The sequence below is a fragment of the Apaloderma vittatum genome, unplaced genomic scaffold (genome assembly GCF_000703405.1).
Source record: "Apaloderma vittatum isolate BGI_N311 unplaced genomic scaffold, ASM70340v1 scaffold32910, whole genome shotgun sequence".
Lineage (NCBI taxonomy): Eukaryota > Metazoa > Chordata > Aves > Trogoniformes > Trogonidae > Apaloderma > Apaloderma vittatum.
In genome coordinates this window covers 27,568-52,387 of record NW_009695933.1, presented here as the reverse complement: position 1 = coordinate 52,387, position 24,820 = coordinate 27,568, and the positions used below count along the sequence as shown (strand labels likewise).

The following is a 24,820-nucleotide window of genomic DNA, read 5'->3' as shown; positions in this document are numbered from 1 at the left end:
CGCTCTCTCCCCCTCTAGAAAAGTTTTAAAAAGTAGTCCCTTAGTTAAATGAAGAGATCTGAGGAACTCATTTTAACTGCCAAATGTAGCAAGTCCCCAGCTATTACTGGTTCCAGCAATATGTTCTGTGCTTACAAATGAGAATATTGCTAGGCCTAGGAATACATCTAAAATGGGACAGTCATGCACCTGTTGACAAACCCAAATATAAACCAATTTAAAAAAAAGTTCCTTTCACAATGAAAAGAAACCCAAATATTTACTAGGTCTTTCTGCCAACAATAACATCCTCTTGTATATAAAATAAAAAATAAACACAGCCCCTAGTCCCAAGGACTGAATGATCTAAACATACCCCAGGGAAACCCACAGAGGAAATAATGGAGGGATAATAAAGTTGTTTTACTTGTTGCATTGTTAATTCATGTCTTACAGGCTACACAATAGAGTGAATCTCTAGGAGGGTCATGAGTTTTATGCTGGGGTTACTGCCAGCTAGTTTATTCCTTTTTATGCCTTTGGAGCATAAAGGGGGGAAAAAAGGCAACTTAACTACCAGTGGCTGTAATGGTGACAGTAGTGGAAGGGAAGCAGAAAGCCCTTTTGTTCACATTTTACTCCTCTCCCTCACTCTTCATTTCTTCCCTCATTTTCCTAAGACAAAGATTCCTCCAACAAACAAGCAGTTTAAAATCAGATAACTAAAGCTATTATCACCCATGGCTGTCATCCCTCCCTCTCTGACAGATGTACTGCAGTTTTCAGCAGAATGTGTGAATGCAAGCCCATTCCAGACTCTGGTTAGTGTAAGATGTGCAGCTGAAAACAGTATTTTGGGAGCCAATTTGCAAAGGAAGTGGGTCCTGGCATCCTTCGGAAGGGCGCAAGCAGCTTCCTCTTCCACCCGGCTGTCTTTAAACCACAGTCACGTCTGTCTGAGCTCTGAAACCATCAGCCAGCCAGACAGAGAGTGATACTTCTGAGGAATTATTATTTTTTCACAGTAGATAGCATGCAGCAGCCATGAATATTTTCAAAATTTTCCTTAACTTTTTTTTCCTCCAAAGCTCCTGGGCTTGTGTATTTCTTCCTCTCTTTCAGCCAGTGCTCTGTACAGCCCCTACAACTGCCTGGGAAGCGTGCGCTGCACACAGAACAGAAATCAAAGCCATATTCTTTAGTCTGCTTTTGCGTAATCCCAACTGAAGCTTCCAGTCTCAATTTTTAAAATGTGATTAAAGTGTAAATTACAAAAGATAACACTACTCCCAAGGACAGAAAAAATATTAAAATAAGTTTGTAAAGCTAAGAGAGAAATATCAATCACTGGCAAGAAGCAGCCTAAGCTATGAAAGAATTGCAAGCCATTTAGAGAAAAAAATATATGCAACAGAATTAATCAGCATATGTAAAAGAGGGAGTGTGATGCTGATGCAAAATAGAAGGGCATGTACGAGAGGGCATGAAGCGAAATCCATGTGCATCAAATCATCAGCTAGTTTCTGTATGGATGGAAAAAACTCTGAAGAATTGCTACAAGATTTTTTGAAGAGGTTTTCAAGCTGGACATGAATTAAAGGCAAATGAATCCAATCTGTGCCTCTCTCTCTCTCTGAAATGCACACGCACACACAAACCCTACTTCCACCAAATCAGTCCCCTATTCTGGATTTCTGACCTTCGCTCTTTTCTGCCAAGATAGGGCTGAACTTTAAATTGAGCCTGGAAGGCCAGGGTGTGGTGGCACAACAGCAGCATAAAACATAGATGAGTTTCTTTCTGCGTTTGCATTCCTGAGAGACTCCTCACAACTCCTGTGAACTAGACTGAGGAGTCAGGAGAGAAAGATGCAGAAAGAGTCAAGCACAGCCAATAGAATTAGGAAATATTTTGAAAATAGACTTGCAAGCCAGGACATGCAATAACCAAATTCACTTTAAGTCTCAACAACACAAGTTCAAAGGTTTGAATTACTCAAGAATATCCTGTGTTTAGCCAACACTGCTAATCTGGAGCATCTTCTCCTTGTTTGGCCAACGTTTCTTCCCACCCCTTCTCAACATACCCAGCACAGATAAATGCGATGTTACAGACACTCATCAACAGTGCAAACGTGAGCAAAACATCAGCACAGCTTTGAAAGGCAGGCCATATATCTACAGTCATGATAGGTTTAAATTCTGTTTTGTTGTTCTTCCTGTTGTTTGCCAGCAATAAATGGCAATTGTACTTTCCAACCATGTTCAGCTGGGCTCTACGCCATCTTTTGCTGTTTTTGATGGCAGAGTTCTCAAAGACATATATTAAACTATCGGCCCATGCAATAACTCACTGGGGCTGTGCTCTTGTTTCCAAGGAGGCCCTATAAGAAGAGGGGAAGAAAGTTTTTTTTCGGAAAGGCAGCAGTCTTCTGCATTAGTAATATTAAACTTTCCCATGGAATTTCAACAGCATTAACAAATTATTTTGATAAAAAACCAACAAGCTTTGCAGATGGTTTTTTAAGGGCTTCAACAGAGAAAGATACACAACTTTACACCCACTTCTTTATATCGTAAGCTCCCTTGCAGTCTGTCCTGTGATCATTCTTAAATACACTAATGTTATAGAGTTAATCTCATAATGGAAATGCTTCCACAAACAAATTACTGCAGTAATGTAGTTAGCTCAATTAACTTTTGAGTCTATTCACTATGCAGAACTAAAGGTCATTTTCCATTAAAATATCTCCCTCCCACTTCCTTATCACCCTTCGCAACTTCTGGGAGTTAATATTAGAAATCCTGTCTATGCTATGTCAGGAAGAAGACAAGATGATGAAGCTAGAAAAAGACCTTATTCTTTACTAACATAACACAGACACGGCCCAAAGAGAACATCTGCCTTACACATCTAATTATGGCAAATTGTTAACACCTTGAAGAGGAGTTTCATAGAAGGGTAAACTTTAACATATGCCATCCTCACACATAAAACATCCCGTACTCCTTACTTTTCCAAACATATGCCCTTTTTCCTACAGCAGTTTATCAAAGATCTTATTTTGAAAAGGACTTCAACCTGCTTTCCATTCTCGTGGATGCATTTTTTTAAGTGTTCGCAATTGTTTTTCTGTTCAAATAACTCCATAGAAACATCAAACTATGTAATCTGGGCATGCAGGCAGGAGATGAGACTGCAAGGCCTGAAAAACTGCAAATGCAATTATTTCTTCATTCCCAACTGCAAGCCACTACAATTCAGGTCTTTTGCAAAATCACGCCTTTCGCTTATTTGGGCACTGAAAGCTGCCTGTCCACCTTGCAGCTCCTGCCACACTTCCCCTTGAGATCCCACACTAAAGTCACAGTGAATAATTTGTCACTATTATTGCCATGGCAACAGCCCGATGTCATGCATACACAGAATTATGATTGACATTCCTGCAGTATCCAACAAAAGGAGGAATGAGGGGAAGAAGGAGAAAACCAGACACAGCTCCAATACTAATGGGGGAAACAGAGTATCACTGGCACTACAAATGCTGCTTTATGCATAAATCTACCTTCTCCCATTTTTCCCCATGTCAACATTGCCATGAAGGGCTCCCATCATCCCCAAAACACACTCGGCGCAGAAGGGGCTTCTGCACCCAGGCCCAGATTTGGGCAGAGCACACAGTGGGCGCGCTCCTGACAGGGCTCTCTTTGGGGAGAGGACTCCACGCTACAGCACAAAAGATTTTTGCCACAGAAGTTATTCTTAAGAGCACACCTTTTACATGTCACAGGTATGGCCTAAAATAACACAAGACATTAAACTGAGTGTTTTATTCGCTCTGAGGATATTCCTCAGGTGTTCAGCTGGGCGGCAAATCTTTTCTTTTTTTTGCCAATGTTTATAAGCACTCAGAGAAAGACACACGCAAACCATTAGGAATAGGATAAAATAACATCTGTTAAATATTTTTTTAAATTCAGCGTCTGCAGCAGTTCTCATAAGGGTCTACAGGCAATACCAAGACGAGGATGGAAACAGCCTTTTATTCTAAATTTCGTATGTACATGGAAAGCCGTTTTACCCAGTTTTGTAAATTCTGTGTAAAAGAGCCATTGTCATCCAATGTCACTGTGCTTACACTAATAACAACTTTTAAACATGGAGTACATTATTAACAACAAAAACCATTAACAAACAGGCATAAAAGACACAGATACGTGTGCTGATATTTCACATATATTATAGAAACAAGTTGGCGCAAAAATAAAATGTGCCAGTAAAAAAAAAATAGGCATTTTTTAAAATCACGCAATACATGATTTTTCTTTCTTGCTTTCTCTCTTTCCTTTTTGTACACAATATGCTGAGATCCATTCTCAAAACTTTTCACATCAGGATTTGCAGGCACTTCAGCAACCCAGCTATATTCTTTACAATACATGAAGTTCAGACCAACAAACATAAAAACAGCTGCTGCAAAAGAAATTCTCATACCCCATATGCACATTCAAATATTACTCATTGCTAGAGCAACCTTTTTTGCTTTAGTTATTTTTGGAAACTGACATTTTTAGGATAATGTGTAACAGTTTGTCTCCACTTATCTCTCATTCATATACTTAAAGGTTTACTTTTAATGTAACATCATGACGCAACAATACAGTATACGGAAGCACAAGGTAACTGTCCACAAAGGCTCACAAACTGCAAAAACAAGAAATTGTTTCCTTTACAGTTTTTTGATCCAAAGAAAACCTTTTTTTTCTTCTGCTCTTGCTTTAAGCTGGCTCCAAGATTTGCCCAAAGACAACTGCCTATCAGATGAGCATGGCATGACACCCTCCCTAGTTCTCTTCCTAGACACAAGTGACATGACCAAATTCATTTACAAGTAAAGCAAAGCAGAACTCAGTCGGATGTCTGTTCATAATTTCCCATGTTTAATAAAATAGTAAAATAAACTTATCAAGGGCTTGGCTGTGACTGTATAAATAGGCTCTCTCCAGTTATTTAATTTGTAATGGACTGTGTATTAAGATTATAAGGCAATTGTAACAGGATTCTCAGGATAACTGAAAGCTTAATATTGTTTTCCTCATGATTCAGGATAAAGGCTTTTTTAATAAGCTCAGAGTGAGCAGAGAGAGAAAAAGAGTGCATATGTGCATAATAGGAGGAGGATAGGTTTTCAGCATATAGACAGATATTGATCAACAAAGACTGGTAACGACTCCACCACAAAACATTTTGGAATTGCCACTGTGATTCAGAGTAGAACTAAGCCTTATCCACTCGAGAGTGATATGTAACTCTCCTCCTGACCCCAGAGAAATAAAAAAGGACATGTCAATGCTTCCATCAACCTCAAATTCATTAATTTTATGCCAAAAAGCTCCATGTTGGTGTAATAAGTCACTGCAAAGTAAAACACATTACAACAAATCCTAGTAATAAGCCATTGACAACTACTGGACTGGGCTACGGGACTCGGTACGCAGGGGCGGCGTTGCTCGCTTCCACTGTGATTGTCAAACGGTGGAACGTCCTTCCATGAATTCAACACTTGAGAGAGAACGGCAAAGACATAAGGCCCACCAATGCTTTGCCCATATTTTTAAAGGCACTGAAACAGACAACAGATATATTCCTTAGTACCATCAGTTTAAAAAGTTTTCAAAATAGAAGTCTTTATATGAAAATGTTCTTTATTGCATGGTAAGTTGATCATCTTCTTCACCTCAAGAATAAAACGGCCTTCCCTTTTCTGGTGTTTGCAATCTGTTCAGCCTCGCTACCTGAGATGGTGAAGGTGGTACATCTTGCCTGAAAGGACCTTTAGGAGGGGTATAATTAGGGTCCTGAATTTTCTTATATGAGTCATAGTTGCTAGGCCCTTCAGAAGAAGTTTTTTTTTTCAGTTGCTGTTCTTTCCGCCTCTGCTCTTGACGGAGCAGTTCTTGTGTTTCTAGCATTACCCTGGCATTGAAGCCATGTCCTCCCATATAGCCATTCCTCGATCCCTGGTAGCTGGAATATCTGGGATTTTCCTTCGCAGACTGGAACCCTTCTCCAGGGGAATAGCTCTGCTCCCAGGAGTCTTGAGATACAGAACTGGCATTTTTTCTGCTTTGCCTGGAAAGAAAAATGGAAGAGGCTTTTAAGACATTTGGTCTGGTTCCCCTTCCGTTGTTATCAACAGCAATCCCTGGAAAGAAGGGTGCTTCTGTAATTGCCATCAGGTTTCCCCCAGCTATAGCATTCTCCAGAAGTCATGTTCTCTTTTGCCCCAAAGAGTCATCCTGCGTCTTTTGATGGGAGACTATTTCCTATAGAGTTGAACTATATTTCTAGGCCTTTCCAGGAAGAATAGGCCGTGAAAACTCATCCAGTGCTACAACCACCATCACTCTCTCAAGAAAAAACTGCTGTGGTTCAGCTGCAGAGTAGTAAAGCCCATACAAACTGCTGTGCTTCCTAAGAAAGCAGATAACAGGCAGCACTTGTAAAATCACTCATGAAAGATGTGAATCTAGGCTCACACTTGATTAAAAATTCAGCGGGCGGATCTTTAAAACACTTGCTCAAAAACTACACAAGTCAGAAGATAAACCTCATTATTGATAGGCAGTTCCATAGAAGAGAGTATCTTCACCCCATTTCCAGAACTAAGGAATTTCATGCTATCAAGTCTGTTTCCCAGTTTGCTATAGTTTTCACAAAAGAAAAGCCAGAGATAACCTTTTTTACTCATTTTTAAGCTCCAGGGGGTAGATAAATAAATCAAATACATACAGGAATTACAAATTCTTATCTCTTTTCACAATAAATCATTGCATTATTTTGAAGACAGATTATCGTTTTGAAATAGCTTTAATTTACTATCAAGCTGCTAGATGCTTTTATGAATGCAAAGTAAGATTGGTGATGATAAAGTAAAACAATTTTGTGCTGCAGCAAAAGAGATACTGGCTTTGAGATTAAAATTAGTGTATGAGAACCAAGTAGTAAACCAAAATATATTGCAACATTAATCAATAAGAAAATCATTTAGTTGTTTATATATGGTTTGGTTTTTCATGTCAACACACATGACTCAATGTGGTCTCACCCTATGAATAAGCACTGCAGAAACAGGAGACTTGTGTGATTTTTCTACCATGTGTAAAAGTAAAAAGTCACCTAATGCTTTTGCAAGCTTCCTTCCACATGTATAATTTGAAAATGACCATATCCACCTTATTTCATGATAGATTTTGAGACCTCTGGATGAAAATTGTTATTCAGGATGAATGTAAATTATTACAGCATAAATTACAACATAATGTAAATTCTTATGCAAATTTTTATAGCTGTTCTTGGTATTCACATATGCAACTTTGCCAAAGAAATTATGTTTCTGAGCCATGTTTTATCACTCCCTGCAACAAGAGTAAATTGAATGAACCTCTGTAGGCTACGAAACTGTCAGGTTTCCGATCTAGAGCGAGATAAATTTTAAGTACTAGAAAATTAACTTGGAGTTAAACATTGCTTTTACAGTTTCACATGGGACAAGAGGATGACTAGTTGAACTGATTTAATTTGCTGACTGTTTTCTGGTACTCGTTCAAAAATAGTTGGCCCACTTTCCCTGTCTTTCTGGGAAGATCCTTTAAAACTGACTCAAGGGTTTATTTGCCCTCAGTACTAATGACTTGAATGTACAAAGGGAAAAGAAGGAGGCTCCTAGAGACTGTGCAGGATGAAAAGCAAGAAAGCTCAAGAATGAAGCCAGTGTACAAACTTTAATCATTGCAAAGCCACAGTTGCAACATTAAGCTTGAGACCTAAGTTTCAAAGTAGCAGTAAGATTTCTTCAAAGATCAGTCACAGAATTAGGAACAGTTTGTAAAGCTGGAGAACTGGATGTCCCAGCTCGATATAGGAGTATTGTGGTACTTACTGTGCTCAACTTCAGCCCGAGGTACAGAAATACTGTCTGCTCTCAGCACTGCTCAAATATCCAGAGTGCTCAAAGTCATTAAATTATTGTTAATTACTCAGTAATATGCATTGCGAGTTTGCTAGTCATTTCTCACGTTGAAAACCACGCTGAGTGAAGTTCTCAGTTACTCTTTACAAAACAACCATTTCTATGACGCAAAGCACTATTTTCTAAATTTCTGGTAGATTAATTTTCTCCTTACATTTCTTAATTTCTTCTGTTGGAACTGCATTGCAACTGACTTCCAACTTTTAAATGCTACCAGTGATTGAGCAGAACAGGGGAAGTGAGTTTTAAGAATCATAATTTTAAAACTAAAAATAAACCCTCCAACTTAAAAGAGACACTGGCATCTGTGGTTTTCCACTCAATCTGTGCATTGCTGAGCCTATCAAAACTAAGAGAGAATTTCTCAGGAAAAACAAGATGGCACTGATAGGTGTGGTCACTTCAGAAGGAAGGTAGAGATAAGAAACATAGGGAATAGAAGTATTTTCAAAATGACAAACTGACAAAGAAAATACTGTAGAGCTTAGCATCTTACTTTCCCACCTTCCAAACCGAACAGAAAAAGTCTGCACTCAAAGGTGTGTTATAGCATGTGAAAACCTGAGTTTTATTTTCAAAGATGTTAGTAGGATAAGAGTCCATGATTAGATACTTTAATTATGAAGCTTCTATTTGTTTCAAAAAAAAAAAAAAAGACTTATGATATACTTGGTAAAACACTTCTTGTCACAATTTTTTTTGCCACATTTCCACACAGGGCACAAAAATAATACAACCTTGTTGGATGGGAATTTGACACCAGCCTCCAGTGTAAAGTATTTTCCATTGCCACTGATATTTGAAGATGTGAAGACTGTTTGCATAATGCTTACCTATCATACTCAATTTACAATACAAGTTGGGTAAATTTTTAATAATTCTTAAAGCTAAATATCAAGTAGGAGACATTTTGCCCCAACAGCTAATATTAAAAAAACCCACCTTTTAAAAAAAAAATACAGATTTGTTTAGGAAAAAAAAAAGTGTATTACTTTTCAGCATTCCCAGTAACTTAGAAAAAAATATATATACTGAAAACTTGAAAAGCCCTGATTTTTATAGAGTTTCGCAGTTCCATATTCTCTTGTTTGAGATCTTGAGATTATTTTTTTTCTTCTAACTTTCCTTCTGTATTAACATCACAAAGATAGAATTTGTACCCAGTAGGGAACTAGGCAACAGGAAAAAAATCATCTCATGTGTCAAAAGAGGAGACTCTTGTAACTGCAGAAAATTGAACTGCATGGTGTCCCACAAAGAATAGCTTTGTTTTAATGTCTCAGTTCTGTTGGGTGCTAGGTGTCATCATATCCCACTGAAATCAGCTCTGAAGTAATTCTCCTAAAATAAACAGCTACCACATGCTCTCACTTAGAACTTTTATGCCTCTTCCACACTGAATACATTCCCCCTTATATCAATGCTAAACAAAAGTGTCTGCACTAAGCACATTTTCCTTCCCCAAATGAAATTAGCTCCAGGCTTATATACACTGAACAGCTTCAGACAGTCACCGTACCTGGGTAAGGAGCTGTACTGGCGCTGAGCTTGTTGGAAACTCTCTCTTTCTTCTTGCCGCTGCCGCTGCATTTGAACCTCTACTGATACCGAGTGTCGGCCGCTCTGCGAGTACGTCTTGGTGCTTGGCTACAAAATGAAAACATAAATGTCTTAAACAAAGCAGAAAAAATACCCACAGCAGAGCTATCTTTTAAATTGCTCTTGTACACATACAGTTTTATTTGTTTCAACACGCAGTTGAAGTAGCTCTTTCATAATAATTAGATTAAATCCTGACCTGCAGCAGTGGCCTGTGCTACCGATTCTGTTTCTGACCTACCTCTCAGGAAAATACTGCTCCAGAATGGGTTATGCTTTTACAGTAACACGGAAATTTGAATTAATTGGTGGAACAGATCTTCAGACTCCATGAGTTAGCCTAGCCAGCGTAACGCTAAGTTTTACACCCCACTAAGGATCCGAGGGAGGAGGGAACAGAGTTGCGCTTTTGAACCTCCCCAGTAGGCTCAAGTGATGCTCTCCCTTAGTGAAGGCATCCTATCAACACATACACCACTTGCCTTTCTGAGAGACATTTTCTGGTTCGATACAGTCAAGTAGATAAATTTAGCAAGTCCTGTATCTCCGAGAAGGATTTTAGATACCATCTTAATGAGGTGACAATTTGAAACTTCGAGGCCAATACTGAAGGCAAGTGAAAATGGACAGCCTTCTTGGCAATACAGAGAATTACCCATCAAGATCTGGCAGAACAGCTGCTGGATTCTAAATCTGGATGATGGAAAAGTTTACTTTTGTAAAGATGTTATTTTTTTCATTTTACATCACTATTTTCTTCAGATTTTGTGAGTTCAAATCACAAAATAGGGCACCACAAAAGCCAAATAATGTTAAGGGCTTTTCTTGTTGCTTTAATAATAAGGTTTCACCTAACAAAGAAATTGTGTAGTATCTTAATATTGTTTAAGAAACCTCCTTAAAATTACGTATTCTATCCAACACACTTAAGTCTATTCACTGGGAGGTAAGGGAGCATAACCAGTTGTCTGATCCTGACACTGAAAAGCTTGTCCCAGACTTGCTTTTGTTAAAGCAGTTTTTGCTTTTTTATCTGTGCTGTCCTCAAAACAAACATCTCTTGGCTTTAGCCATTATAATTTCTGCAGCATAAAGATATAATGGCTCACAAATACCTGCCAGATAAAAGGCTTTTCTAAAGCTTCGTTCATTGAGACAAGTTTTGGAAACTAGAAAGTTGTCATTTGTGACATCAACTTCTTTGTCTTACTGTATAGTCAAGTACCTGCAGGTAGGCAGAAACACCATAAATTTGAAGTAGGTGTACAACTTTTAGGAACTTTATTTTTAATAACAATACACTTCAGAGAGAGCATCAGCCTTGGCTCAGAGTTTAACAGCTACAATTTGGTGAACAACTACCTTTCCCATTACAAGAAGATTATTGTGCAAAAGAACCGGAATGTGAAAGCATAGACTACGAGTAACAGAGAACTTATCTATGAGAATCCTGAATGAAGCATTAATGTCTACTTCAGAGCAGATACACTCTGTAAAAACATCAGTGAAACAGTATTTCTAAAGAAAAATGCTTTAGAAATGGTATGATAAAGCAACAGGTTGAGGAAACAGAATCATGTGTCAGTCTTGTGGGAAATTTTCTTAGAGATGAATAAGCTGTACATATGTATGTCCAAACCAACACCCCCATGGAGATTTCCTACTATATTAAACAAGGGAAACACATACAGAGCAGCGTTTCAGTTATTGCATATGTCAACATTTCTAACTTTCTTGACTTTATTGAGAGTGTTCTGACATTTGGTATTTTATTGAAGGGCTCAGCTTATGAAAGAGGGTGATTACCTGAAAATCACAAGGTTTATTTGTGAATTCTCTCCAGTGTGGTAATAAGCAGCTTACACAGAACCAGAGGGAAACTTAGGCGTTCCCATCTCAACTTCTCCACAAGGAATAAAAACATTTAAACTAAGATTTTAGAGCCAATCTCCTAATTTCATGAGTTCCACTTTAACAGCGTTAGAAATCTTGCAGCTACATTATGTGCTAAGAAAGCAGTTATCATAGATAAGACATGAAATCAAAATTGCTTCTCTTTATTTGAAAACTTTCACTTGTTTCAGGTCACTGTAAATATAACAGATTAAAGGATTTTGCAGTACATGGAATGTTAAATTACCAAACAGGTGAAGCTGCTGTTCAATTTAGGTTTATACAAGATACTAAAATGCATCATCTAGAAAGCAAGTATACGCACACACACATGCAGAGAGCTGAAACTACAACAAAAGCTTTTACTAAAGTGACAGAGGCTTTGAAAGCCCCAAAGGACTATGAATAGAGTAAGATCAAAATGTAGCTTCAAAGATATATTTTTTTAATGCACACAGGAACCAAAGGTTAAACAGAGGCAGGGGCTATCATGCCTGTCTCCCACTGTAGTGCATGGCCAGAATGACTTGATCTGAGGAGTCAGGTCTGGACTCTCCCCAGTTCACAAAGAGTTTCATCTAATGGACAGCATTTATAATTTGATGGGTCTAAAGGCAAACCTCTAAAATCCATTATGCGATTTTCTGAAGGTAGGAGTACGTGCATGCCTTGTTAAACTAAGTGCATCTGAAATAATTAACTAATCTGAAAAAGATACTTACAGTCCTGTCTGCACATTGTTCACATCTACAACAAGCTGTTCATAGAATCAAATCTGCTATCTGATTTCAAGCATCCAAAAATATGTCGATGAGACATAAAAATACTCTCTCTGAATGTAATCACATATTCCATGACGTAACGTATACACACAGACAGGTAAGTGCAACCATCTTATTAACAAAAAGGTCTTTCTTCTAAATCTTTTAATTAAAAAGCTCACTGATATCACAGTGAATGCCCTTGATATATGGTTTTGATGTTATAAAGACATAACATCCTCCTTTTGAGACTGTTAACTTGTTCAGAAAAATGCAAATCACCAAACAGTATGCTTTTGTTTAAAGTATCTAAACCAGAAATATTTATAAGTGACCTTAGTCTTCAAAAGTGAATTGGTAATTTTGTCTCAATCCCCAAAGTATATTTTAATACATATAGATTTATATAAGATACATACACAAACACACATCTATATACATGCATACTCCATTTATGTCAGAACAAAATGGAGGTAATTAAAAAAACAACAACTTGAAATATGTCAACATCTTTCAAGAGCAACAAAAAAACACATAGCAGTAATTTTAACACTGATAGCAACACAAGGCTAAGTACAATTATAACAACCTGAAATCATCCAACAAACCTGGCAACAGCTCGGTCTTCACAGCACAGATTGATAAGAACTCTGGCCTTGTTTGCAATGAGCTGTATGACAAGCACTGACCTTTTAAATCAGGATGCGGTCAAGGCCACAATAACAACCAAGGCTTCATTATACAAATAAATGTATGTTCATGTCTTCCACAATACATTTAAGTGGCAATGATAGTTATTGCATTCGGCATTGTTAAACAATACTCAGCATGTAAAATTGTGCTTTAAGATACATGAAATTACACAGCTCTCTTCTCATTTTATGTAAACAACATTTTTTCATTTCGCAGAGAATGCACCCTCATGGCTCATGTCGCACTGACCACGATCAGCATATTTTAGGGATAGGGGGCCTTCTTCTCTTTCCCCTCCAAAGCAGTGGCTGCCCACGCCATTGATGACCCTGCAGAGTGGCATTTCTACCCAGGGAGGGCAGCTGTGCATGGATCCTTCAGGTCTGGCACAGATCAAAGTTGCCACAGAATTATAGAGAAGAGATCATGAGAACGATCTAGGGCACTGGGTTTTCAGGGAGATTCAGCCAATTCAGGTGGCAGGAGATCCATCAGTTGAGGTAGGACAACTATCTGACAGCCTACTGCCACAAGGAGAAGCCGGGAGAAATGCTTACTCGTAGAACTTCTTTATGTTTGTACAGAAAGAGGTAATGTGAAGGTTACTAAGGGAAAAAGTCCCTGGTATTTTCCCAGTCTATTATTTAATATTAAAAAAGATATGCTGGTTTTTTTCCCCTATTAAGCTCTCTATTTAACCAAGAAGTTTCAAGTTCACCTGGGAAGCCGGTAGACAGAAGGCCCCCCAAAAGTTCATGGTTCTTATAGTTCAGCACTAATTAGAAATAGATAAGATTAGACGACCTTGCCTGCTCTGTGTGTAAACATACTTGGCAGAGATGACAGACAATCCAGTAATGGTGCATATCAAAATTTAGAATGATAAAAAACATTCAACGGTTCTGGGAGATGTCCTTGAAAACTATTTTTACTTCCATTATTCTGCTTATGTTGCTATGGTGAACAGAATATATAGCAATATTTTTTAAAAAAATTGCCAACAGGTGTGTGTATTAATTCAAACATCATGTAATAAGAAAATCTTATCCCTTTGTGTATTTTTCTATTGGGTATATGTGGGAAGACGAATGACATGATATGGGACAAAGATTTCAACTCTACGTAGAGCAGCACCCGCAAGAAAATTGTCACTGTGGGGGAAACAAACCACTAAGCGCTGAAATTCTGCCTGGGGTATTTACATGCACTGCAAGCCTGTGAGCTATAAATATATTTGCTTATAAACTGAAATTATTTCATTTCTTTTAAAAATATTCTATCTTCATTTTCTATTTCACATAAATTAGTAGATTGAAATTAGTGGGGGGAAAAAAGTTTAAAATACTAAATTTTCAAGTCAGATCCTAAATCTTGACAGGAAATTGCTGGTATTTCATGAAATCTTTCACAGGCTTGACATAAAATAGATATTAACTACACAGCTGAAGAAAAGCTACCAGTGGAGAGGCTGCTCTGCATAACTTTGCTTTTCTTTATGAAACAGATTGGGTAGGGGAAATAGCAATGTAGCTCCTAAGTTATTCCTTGTCTACTGCAATTTTAATATCTTGAATAAAATATCCTGAAATACTCTTGAAATGGATTCATAATAGAAAGAATTAAAATATTACTTTTCTTTACCATTACTGTGTTCAGTAATTCTACACAATTTACAGCTTGATATAAAGCTTACAATGTTTGTTTTTAATATAGCCTATTATTCATTTTCCCAGGTAAAATTCATAAGCTACAGTTGAAGTTACAGCAATTAAAAACAGGGGTTTGTTTTTCTGAAAGAATTTTAGATTACTTAGAATTCATTATGCCTTGAATAGGTCAAGGATTTGAATACAAGAATAAGAAACAATTACCATAAACATAATTTTCTTTTCTTTAAATCTGTCTTAAAGACACCAACAAACAGCAGAAAAAACAAGCATAGTAACTACATTTTCTGAGCATTTATCTATCAGGTTATGCTTAAGCATTATTAGGACTTCTGGAGGGTTTTTTTTCTGTGAAAATCATGCAAATACCTTTCACAAGCACTGTTTTTTTTATTAAAGATGAAGAAATAAGCCAACCGCTTTTTTCCCTCCTGTGGGCTTCCTTGATTGTTGGTGTGCTTCTACAAGCAGAACTGGCAAACAGTTGCAGTGTTTTCAATGGATTCAGTATGCTCTTTTTTTTTGTTTTTAATTGGGCTGTTCTCTCCCATAACGTTTAAGACTACTGTACTGTGGTTTTATGACTGAAGGTGGGGATTTTTTAATTAAGATGTGACTAGGCAAAAATGCCAGACATGGAACAAACTACGACCAAAATCCCCCAAGCCCCAGATATGATGCAAGGAAGGATAAACCTCAGCAGACCAAATACTACCCAGAAAAGAACAAAACTAGACGCTCAACTTTGGTACCAAAAAGAAAAAATCAGGTCCAAAATAAAACTGCATTGGTGTAAAAGTGTCACAGCAACAGCAATGGCCTTAAATATTAGAAGACATATTGTAATTCCACGCAATTCTACATGCCCAGATACACATTCCTGAAAACTGACTCAAATTAACACCAGCAGGATTAGAATGAGTTAATCATATTTTATGTTATTTTTCTTTTTTTTTCCCGTCACATCAGGCATGCAGTATTGCCCTTGAAACCCTCTTGTACCTTGCTTTTTGAAACATGAAAACCAAAAAAGCTATGCAAGGGAAATAAAAATTATGAAGCCTGAGAAAGTTATCTTAAAATAAACAAATGCAAAACCTTTTCCATAAAGCTTTGACTCAATTGTAGAAGTAGTGGATTTTAAAGACAGCTCAATGTTGCGACAGTTAGTCAGTTATTAAATCTTAACCATGTGTCATTCAAATGGCCTTGAGTAGAAATGTCATGCTGCTTAAGAGATGGTGTCATCTCATTCCTGCGCTATATCACTTTTTCTGTCTGTAAAAGCTGCCTGACTCCGTAGGAACACTCGTAGGCAGTCAAGTATTCTGTTTACTGGCAGGGCAACCACAGCTGGGCAAAAAGTCCAGCTCTGTCACAATTGCTCATCTACAGAGGAATAACTGTCACCTGATGGGCACAGCCAGGATGGGATGGGGTCAGGTGCAGGTCTCTCTGCCACTGGTATTGCTCAGAACCAGCGGGATGTCGTGCTCCGCGGCACGAATATCTGCCTCCAACGGGGAGGAGATTGAAGGTATTTGTCACAGGTAACCGGACTCCAGCCATCAATAGTCCAGGATGGATGGGAGTTGGTGATGTTCACAGAATCGTTCTCATAATATATGAGTGGGTTTCTGAGTTATTGAGCTCCTCTGAATATCCTCAGAGCTGCCAGATTGCCGTCAGCATCCATTACCCACGTTGCAAACTCTGTGCTCATTTACACCTCCTTAAAGTAACCAACAGTCCCACATCACATCAGCATTTCGTTCCTTATCCTCAACCCTCCCATCAGCTTCTTAATGAGAAATGCAAACTACTTATCATCTCATAGCACACACTTCTCTGTGGATGGGTTTTTTCTCTTTCAGTCCAAACCAGGTCAGAGATGGCTGCAGTCACACAGCTTAGAGACTTCTCTGGATGAAAAGCCTTTTGCTGCTGTCAGCTGCACAACCCATTTCCCTCAGGTGAAAATACACTTTTCAACAATGTTCTATGTACAGGTGCACTATTCAATGCTGTGGCTTGTAACCAACAGCCTATGGATGGAGAAGACTGAAAAGACATTGATGAATGTGCCCCAGTATTTTCCTGCATATGTATTATAAATGACTTTTGCATTTTTTTGTGTCACTGGTATTAATAATCTGGATCTGCTTTGAGAGGGCGTCTCAATAAAGTCCATCGTTTTAGACTAATAAAGCAATACACACTCCTTAAGAGAGAGGGTTATGACTCCTTAACACTGAAACGACTGTGAACTGCTGAAATGTATGAGATCATTGCTTTATCTTTTCCAAGCATTGTGATTTTGAAAGGCCTGAGTACATCGCAGAAAAAGAAATAAATTATAATTGAAAAATACCCCAGGCCCATTTTTCAAAAGTACTTACATAAAATAAAACATTTGGTCACCTATGTATTTAACAGAGCAGCTCCTACAAAAGCAACAATAAGCTTCAGAATTAATATTAATACATTAAGCTGAATTAGTTGCTTTGAGCTCATTTGTATGATCTGTAGAAGGGGAGTAAACAGAGAGATCCCATTTGTTTGAACATGAGAAAAGGAAAGGTCAGTGTTCTGACCCACAATTTAGGAAATTATTCCATTCCTAAAGTAATCAGCCTGTCATCCAAATAATTCCCTCCTCGCTCATTACAAGAAACCATAATAAAAGCCAAGTTGCCTGTCTGAAGTTGCTATGGCATTTAGATATACAACGATTTGGCCCATGACCTTCAGTAGTTAAGTTCCCAAGTCTTCAAGAGTGCAAGCTTTCCTCATACACAGTTTTCCCAAGAATGCTGCTCAAATCTCTTATTTGGACACGAAACAGCAGTTGATATGCATAATGGAAAGTACTGCCTACACCCAGCCCCCTTTCATCCCAGAACTGCTGCACTGTAATTGCGATGAGCTATCACGTTATCTACACCACATCAAACCTAAAACATCTGGTCATAAAAAAAAAAGTCTATTGTATTTATTCAATTTCAGAGAAGGTCAGAGGTTTTCTAACATGGGAAAAGACAAGCCTACATCCTGATGCAGTATGTTAAGCAGTGTTAGGTCATTTAGGGATACATTTACCTTTGTTCCTCTCCATGCTGCATGTCAAAAACACCACAGGTTCAAATTGGTGAGTTTAAGATGGACAAAGACACAAAGACCCAATAAAAGTCAAAAGCCTTCTATATCCACCACAATAGGCAAACAAAGATGACATATGAATTATGATGCCACCTAGGTTGTTCTCTGTGACACAGATGTGGATCTTCAGCTACTTCCACCTGGGTCTCACGTGCATCGTAATGCTAAGTAACAGTAACCCATCTACTACAGCCCCTTCGGAGGGACCTATGAGAGATTCTACTGCTGTCATCACACAGCTCCCATCTTTTTGGGAACACAAGCAAATTGTTCACTGTTTTTGTTGTGGAATCTTAAACAAACATAAAATATTTGTCCCATATTTAAAGGATCCTAATTTAGGATATCTAATTGATTAAAAAGCCATACAGATTCATTCAATTATGTTAAACAAGATAAGCACATGGATTTACATAATTGTATCACATTGCTAGATCAGATTGAACAGGATTTAAATAATCAATTAGAACATATATCTCGAGACAGAACTGTCTCAACTAATATAAGCAGCAAAGGAGTACTACTGTGAAGTGTGTCATTATGCAGATCTCTCATTTTTTTACTGTGGAAATATATAGTTCTTCCTCTTAAGGAAGAGAACTAATTACAGTGATACTGCTTCAGAGGAAATACCATTTCCAAGTTTACATGTTCTCTTTAAATTATTTGTCATAGGTATATGTTTCATTTTGATTTTCCTAGAAAATCTCAGAATAATTGATATTGCCTCTGACGTTAAAAAACCCCAAGGAATAACTCACAGAGTCGAGGGTCTAAACACAGAGTAAATTATGCTAATACGCACACAGGACAGATGATTGAAGAAGTTTAAAAATGAAATAAACATCAGTGAAACAAAAATGGGGGTAACAGGGCAGAAGAAGTGCAGAGGCGGAGGACCCTGCGTCCCTATCGATCTGCTTCCAACCGGCCCAGGGACAGCAGGACTCAGCCAACCTCTACAGATTTGATAGGCTCCGTGCACTTACCCAGGGCTGCTCAAAACTGTAAGTACGTCGCCTGTCTTCCACGTCCTCGTCTTGCTTTGCTTGCTGGAACTCTTGTCTGAGGCGCTGTATCCGGTCATGGTTGTTCGGGGTTGATCTGTTGCTAAAAGAGGGAGGTGGAAATGATCAATATACTTGGGAACTGCCATCTGTGACTGTAATTTTATTAGCATGGGACTGCTCCTACAGTGCAGGAGTACAGACTTAAAAATAATTTCCCAGCACTTAGTAAAAAGTATCTTCATTTTTTAAAAGGATTATTAATGTTGTTTGACTTCTGAAGAAACTTTGGATGGTGTAAGGATAAGACAGATGAGGCTGTTCCTAAAAATCATCAAAAGTTACTGGCACCTTTTCAGCCTATGTTACTTCTAGAAATGAAGAGCAACACATGTGTTAATGTTAGACTTAACATAAAGGGAAATTAAGAGAAAAGTCCTAATGATCTCTGCTACTGAATATACATGAAAGATACTTTATCCCAATCGATAAACTGTAGTACTGTCCAATCTTTATTCATATCAAATTCTTTGCAACGTCTAAAGGCCCTGATGATCTAAAATTTGATTATCTTCCCCAATCAATAACAACCTATCATCCCTTAGTTCAGTTTTTAACAAGTCTTTTAAATAGGTCAGTCTGGAAGCATTCAAAGGCTTGGGGGCCAGTAGACCACAGTCCAGGTGACAGTGCAGCGTCAGGAGCGCAGGTGGGAAGTGGAAGGTTTATGTGAAACCCTAATGGAATATGTACAGGAATGGCTTATTTCACCAGACAGAGGGAAAGAAAGTGGATATTTGTTAATCTTGATGCCATTTCTCCAGCTGTGCTACTTGCAACTGACCCATCCAACGCCCAGCGTATTTCAAATACGTTAATGTGAGAATCACAGGAAGCCTGACAAAGAAATATGTTATATCAAGACTAACCAAAAACATTTTAATGTCTCATCAGGGCCTTCATAAGCCCTGCATTTCACCGTTTATTTCAAAAAAGCTGATGAGGAATGGTGAGCTATTACTTTGTTTCGAAAGAGAAATCTGCAGGGAGACAACGGAAAGCAATTCCATAGATTCTTATTCTTGGACAGAGGGTGCAATAAAACACGGTGAATTTATACCACATCTTCTCTCATACGAAAAGAGATGATTTTGGAGTCCATTCGTGATTGTTTTCCATATCTTTTAGGACTGGCAGGTGCAGTGGATTGGAGGCTGTAGGTGTTTAAGATGTTACCTCTCACTCTTTTCAGTGCCATTAAATGGAGCTTGGTGGGCCAAACAAAAGTATTAGCATGTTCTAGCAAAGGCTAATTTTTGAAGAGGTTTCTCTCCCCGCCCTCCTTTTCTTTGAAACAAAAGGCAAAGAAAAAGTAGGAATTTAGGGAAGTGGGGGATTTTTCTTTATATTTTCCTTTTTTTTACTTTGTTTTGCAAATGGGACCTTTAAGAAATGCTTTATTTGTAAAGCAGGTCAACTTCTATGCGCAAATTGCCATTTTGAAAAGTATGGTTAAAGAAAGCTTTATTTAGAACAGATTCAAATTAAACATTGTGGCATTTTCAAAACTTCCACTTCATTGTAGGTGTGTTGCTAATTCTATTTCCTTAATTCAACTTAATTTTGTGGAAAAGCTTATCTCTATTTGAAATTTTATGTTATGGTAATTCATTCCTTATTGTCAAATTCTGCCCAGCTTTACTACACAACCAATTGTTTTTTTCCCATATCTTGCTACACACTGTTCATTTTACATGCAGCCCTCACAGTTCAGTACAAGACATTCAAAATACTTTTAAATAGTCCAATACTTTCTACACAGACAGTGTTTTCTGTAAGCTAAGTTATACTTAAATGTAGCAAAATAGTTTAAGCATCATTATTTCAAGTGTAAGCACTTGAGATGCTATATTTGGAAGAGAAACGCCATTGAACTTTGGTGTAAAATTACCAGAAAAACACTGCACATAGATGCCTTGAAGTAGTCATGATTGGCAAACAACCAGCCTTCCTTAATGAAGGTTATTTCAGACTCTAAGAGATCACAGTACAAAAGTGACCCTGGAGCAGTTGTCCCATGGCAAAGAAAAACAGAAGATAAACCCCAAAAGTACTGCTGAACTACACCCTGTGCATTTTAAGGAAAAGACACGCTCTACCAACTCCAGAATGGGCTACCAGAAGGATTATTACAGATCTGAGGACTTCTGCACAGTTTGTGATTGTTATTCATTAAAACAATTACATCCACAGAGAAATAGCAAGCAAATGCATAGTGTCCATGCCATGAAGCCAAAATGTACATCTCCTCCCAAATAGCAAATGCATGAATTTGACACCCTCTACCCCGCAGAGATGGAAGAACAAAGGACAAGGAGGATCCTGGGACTTCTGATTAATTTGTCTCCAGGCCTAAGAAGAACTTACTCTAACAAAAAGAAGAGAGAGAAGAGAAGAGAAGAGAAGAGAAGAGAAGAGAAGAGAAGAGAAGAGAAGAGAAGAGAAGAGAAGAGAAGAGAAGAGAAGAGAAGAGGCAAAAAAAAACAAAAAAAAGAGAGAAAAAAAAAGAGAAGAGAAGAGAAGAGAAGAGAAGAGAAGAGAAGAGAAGAGAAGAGAAGAGAGAAAAGAGAAAAGAAGTTATTAAAAGGTTTGATAATGGCAGAAAAGATAAATCTTTTAACAATATTTCTATTTTATCTGAAAAGCAAGAGACATGACCCAAATTTAGAAAATTTCAAAAGAACTGAATTATAAAAAAGGAATATTTCACAGAAAAGAAAGAGCTAAATTAAAAGAGAAAACCACTTCTGTATCTAGTCTAATTTCTTTGTGCTGAAAAAAGTCAGTGAGACACAGAGAGTGAGGTCAAGTCAGCATAATAATAATAATAATAATAATAACAACAATAATTATTTTCTTTAGAAGAGGAAAAGGCAAGCAACTATGGAAGGGCTATCATAAATTTAAGGAAAGATTATTTGAGAGCTTAGACCATATGCCAAGTTAGCTTCTTCTCATTTTCATTTTTCTCTCAACCTTATTCTGATCCTCTAAGTTGAAATATTCAGCCATCCTAACTTTCCCACTAGCAAAGGATTTCATATCTTCATCCTGGTCTGCCACATTGTTTCCCACTGCTTTTCATGCCTCTCTTCATCCAGTTAATTTTATCATCAGTGGGTTTTTTGCTATGTTTTTTATGTGCCCCACCGCACGCCCACTGCACTCAGGGAGCACTTGGTATAACTGCTTGACAGCTCATTCAAACCCCAGTCAACAATTACTACTTGAAGAAGAAGTGAAATGCAAAAATCATAATCACAATAAAAAGCTGTCAGAAATAAAAATTTGGAGTCAAAAGTGCAAACCTAATTTTATTCCTTTACAGACACTGAGATGTTCTATTTCATCTATAGCTCTTCATGCAGGTAACATCATTATCCCTTGGGACAGACCTAACCAAATTATATCCAGCATAAAGAGTCCTTAGCCAGTCTAAAGCAAAATGAATTTTGACTTATTGGATTAATTCAACCAAGAGAGGTAGAATCACATCAACAGACTACTAGGATGCAGGGCTGCAGGTGTTCCTGCTGCTAAAATTCCCTTTTGACTTTTGCAGATGTACGGTGCAAGTCCTCAAAAGTTTAATTAAATGCATAATGTTTTGTTTGAGTTTTTCATTCAGTTGAATTGAAAATCTGAAGACAACCTCACCTCAAAGAATTCAGGACTACTAGCAGGAAGGAAGGAGTTTAACTTGAAATCCATCCAAAGCTTATTGAAGATTTGACCTATGCTAATTTTAAACTTCTTAGCAAAACTGGAATTACAACTCTAGAGCAACTACAGCTTGCCCAGACAGCCTACTTAACAACAGGGTGGCTGAGAACTTACGGAAGACAATTAGCACCTCCTATCATCAGATGCAAGTGATGGTCTTTCAAAGTGCTGTCATTATTAAATGTTCTTAAAAGCAATAAAAATCAAGGAAAGGTTTTTAGGGTTGAAGTTAACTTGCACTGCAAAAGCGGCTGGGCTTCCTTGTACCACATCTCTACCTGGCACCCCATTGCCTTCCATCTGCAGATGGCACATTTCACAATCAGCTATTTTGTGAGCGCTGCTTTAAAACCTACACCCGTTAGCACAGGCTAAAAATGCAACTGTAAGCCATGCTTAGATAGGCCAGAGCTGTCACATATTTCCAGAAACAAGCAGCCGCAGCAATGACCATCAAAGTCTCAGATCATTAAGCAATGTCTCAGTGTGATGTCACGCACTGATGTACAGAGTTGTAATCCTTTCAAAACAGACAGATTTTCAGCATGATGAAGTAGATACAAACGTGCTACTGAACAGGCATGACTAAAGCTTTGGTAAAAAGAAAAATAAATTATTGGCCTGAAAAAGCATGGAAAAGGGTCTTAACATCACCAGGCAGTTGCAATATGACTAGAATAACCAAAGGGTGGGAAAACAAACTATGTTCTTTACACCTTGACATCTTTTAACACAAATTGGAACTGCTAGGGACTCATTGGCCTGACCGGCCGCTTAGATCTCTGGATAGCAGCTATAAAACACAGATGGGTTCTTATTTACTTCAAGCTGGCAAATAGCTATCACCTATTTGTATAAAATAAATTCCTTTCCATTTGGACAGATTACTCATATCATACTAATAATCAGGAGCTGAATTTTAATCTACCTGTAGATACACGTAGTGGAAAAAGAATTTATTTCTGTTGCACCAGGATTAACAATGCCCTTGTTCTGGTGGCCTTGCCTTGGTTGGCACTACACATCCTTGCCAAAGTTCAGAACTAGCTGAGTGTCTACAAAATCAGCTTCTTCCTTCATGGCTTGAGCAGGATGAAAACAGCCCAACAGAAAGCAGAGTATTTACAATCTAATGTAAAAGCTTCTGTTACACTTAATGAGACTTGAGCATCTTCTTGCCACGGTGCTCACTCCGAGGAGATGGATTTGTCTGTTTTGGATGGCCCTTGAGGGTGGATAAGCTGAAACTGTCAGGTTGTTGCAAAAAGCCATGGACATAAAATAAAATGAAAATATGCCCTTTACCTAGCTTAAAGCGGGCACAACACTCCAATGCACAGCCTGCTGGTCTGCTCACTTTAACCAGATTTGTTAATCGTCAGTGACAGAGGTGACTGTGCCCGCACACCACGGCGCTGACGAGGACTGAGGAGCCAAACAGTTTGCACCAGCTCCTTCCTGCCACCAGCTTGCCAAGGCAGGATGGTCTTTTCCTATTGTTTTGCTCTATGGTTTAGTTTTAGACATCTGAATATCAGTCCCACAGCATCCATTAGTGTAACCATTTGGCTGGTCCTCTCCTTCCATTGTAGCCTACAGTGTGGTCCTTCTTCGAGACACCAGAGTAGATTTTCCACAAACACACAGAGATGTGGCACACAAACAGGAGCAACCATCGCGTAAAGGAGCTGGCATCATATAAAGGAGCTACTGCCACAGTCAGTCTGAGAAAAAAATCAGCCGAGCAAGAGATCAAATTTGTTAAGACTACAAATGTACTTGTAACACAGTGGAGTTATAACCTGGAAGGAGGCATAGGAAGTTTTCTCCTATGCTACTTTTGTTTTTCTTAGGTGTCAAAGAATTTATACAGTAAGACATTAAAAGGTGGGGGAGACGTGTAAAAAAACCCTAAAAATGTATCAATTACAAACCTGCAAATAAAACTAGGTTCTCTGCACAAGCTTCATTAAGTTTTATCAGCTAGTATCTTGGGTTTTACACACAAACCACTGGTCATAAATACACAGTAAATCCCCCCATATGTTCACCAACACCTGAATTCAATTTCTCTTCTAGTTGTAAGAAATGGAATGTGCTGCTCAAATTAATTATGCATGCAAAGTTAGTTTCTAACAAGGGCAGCTTCCTGCATGCTGAAGGGTATACATCCCATCTGATTTTTTTTTCCCCAGATCTCTTTCAATTTTGGCTTATTTCTGCTGTTCACAAGGTTATAAAAATCCT

At 38.1% G+C, this 24,820-nt stretch overlaps 1 protein-coding gene across 1 annotated transcript; it reads right to left on the bottom strand.

The window, feature by feature from the left end:
- Positions 1-5,042: 5,042 nt before the first annotated feature.
- Positions 5,043-18,893, bottom strand: LOC104276436 (partitioning defective 3 homolog; the record flags this gene model as incomplete). The annotated part of the gene is made up of 3 exons (XM_009872748.1): positions 5,043-6,111; positions 9,531-9,658; positions 18,773-18,893. Coding segments are annotated over 3 exons (643 nt in total), but the record flags the coding sequence as incomplete, so codon positions are not given.
- Positions 18,894-24,820: the final 5,927 nt, after the last annotated feature.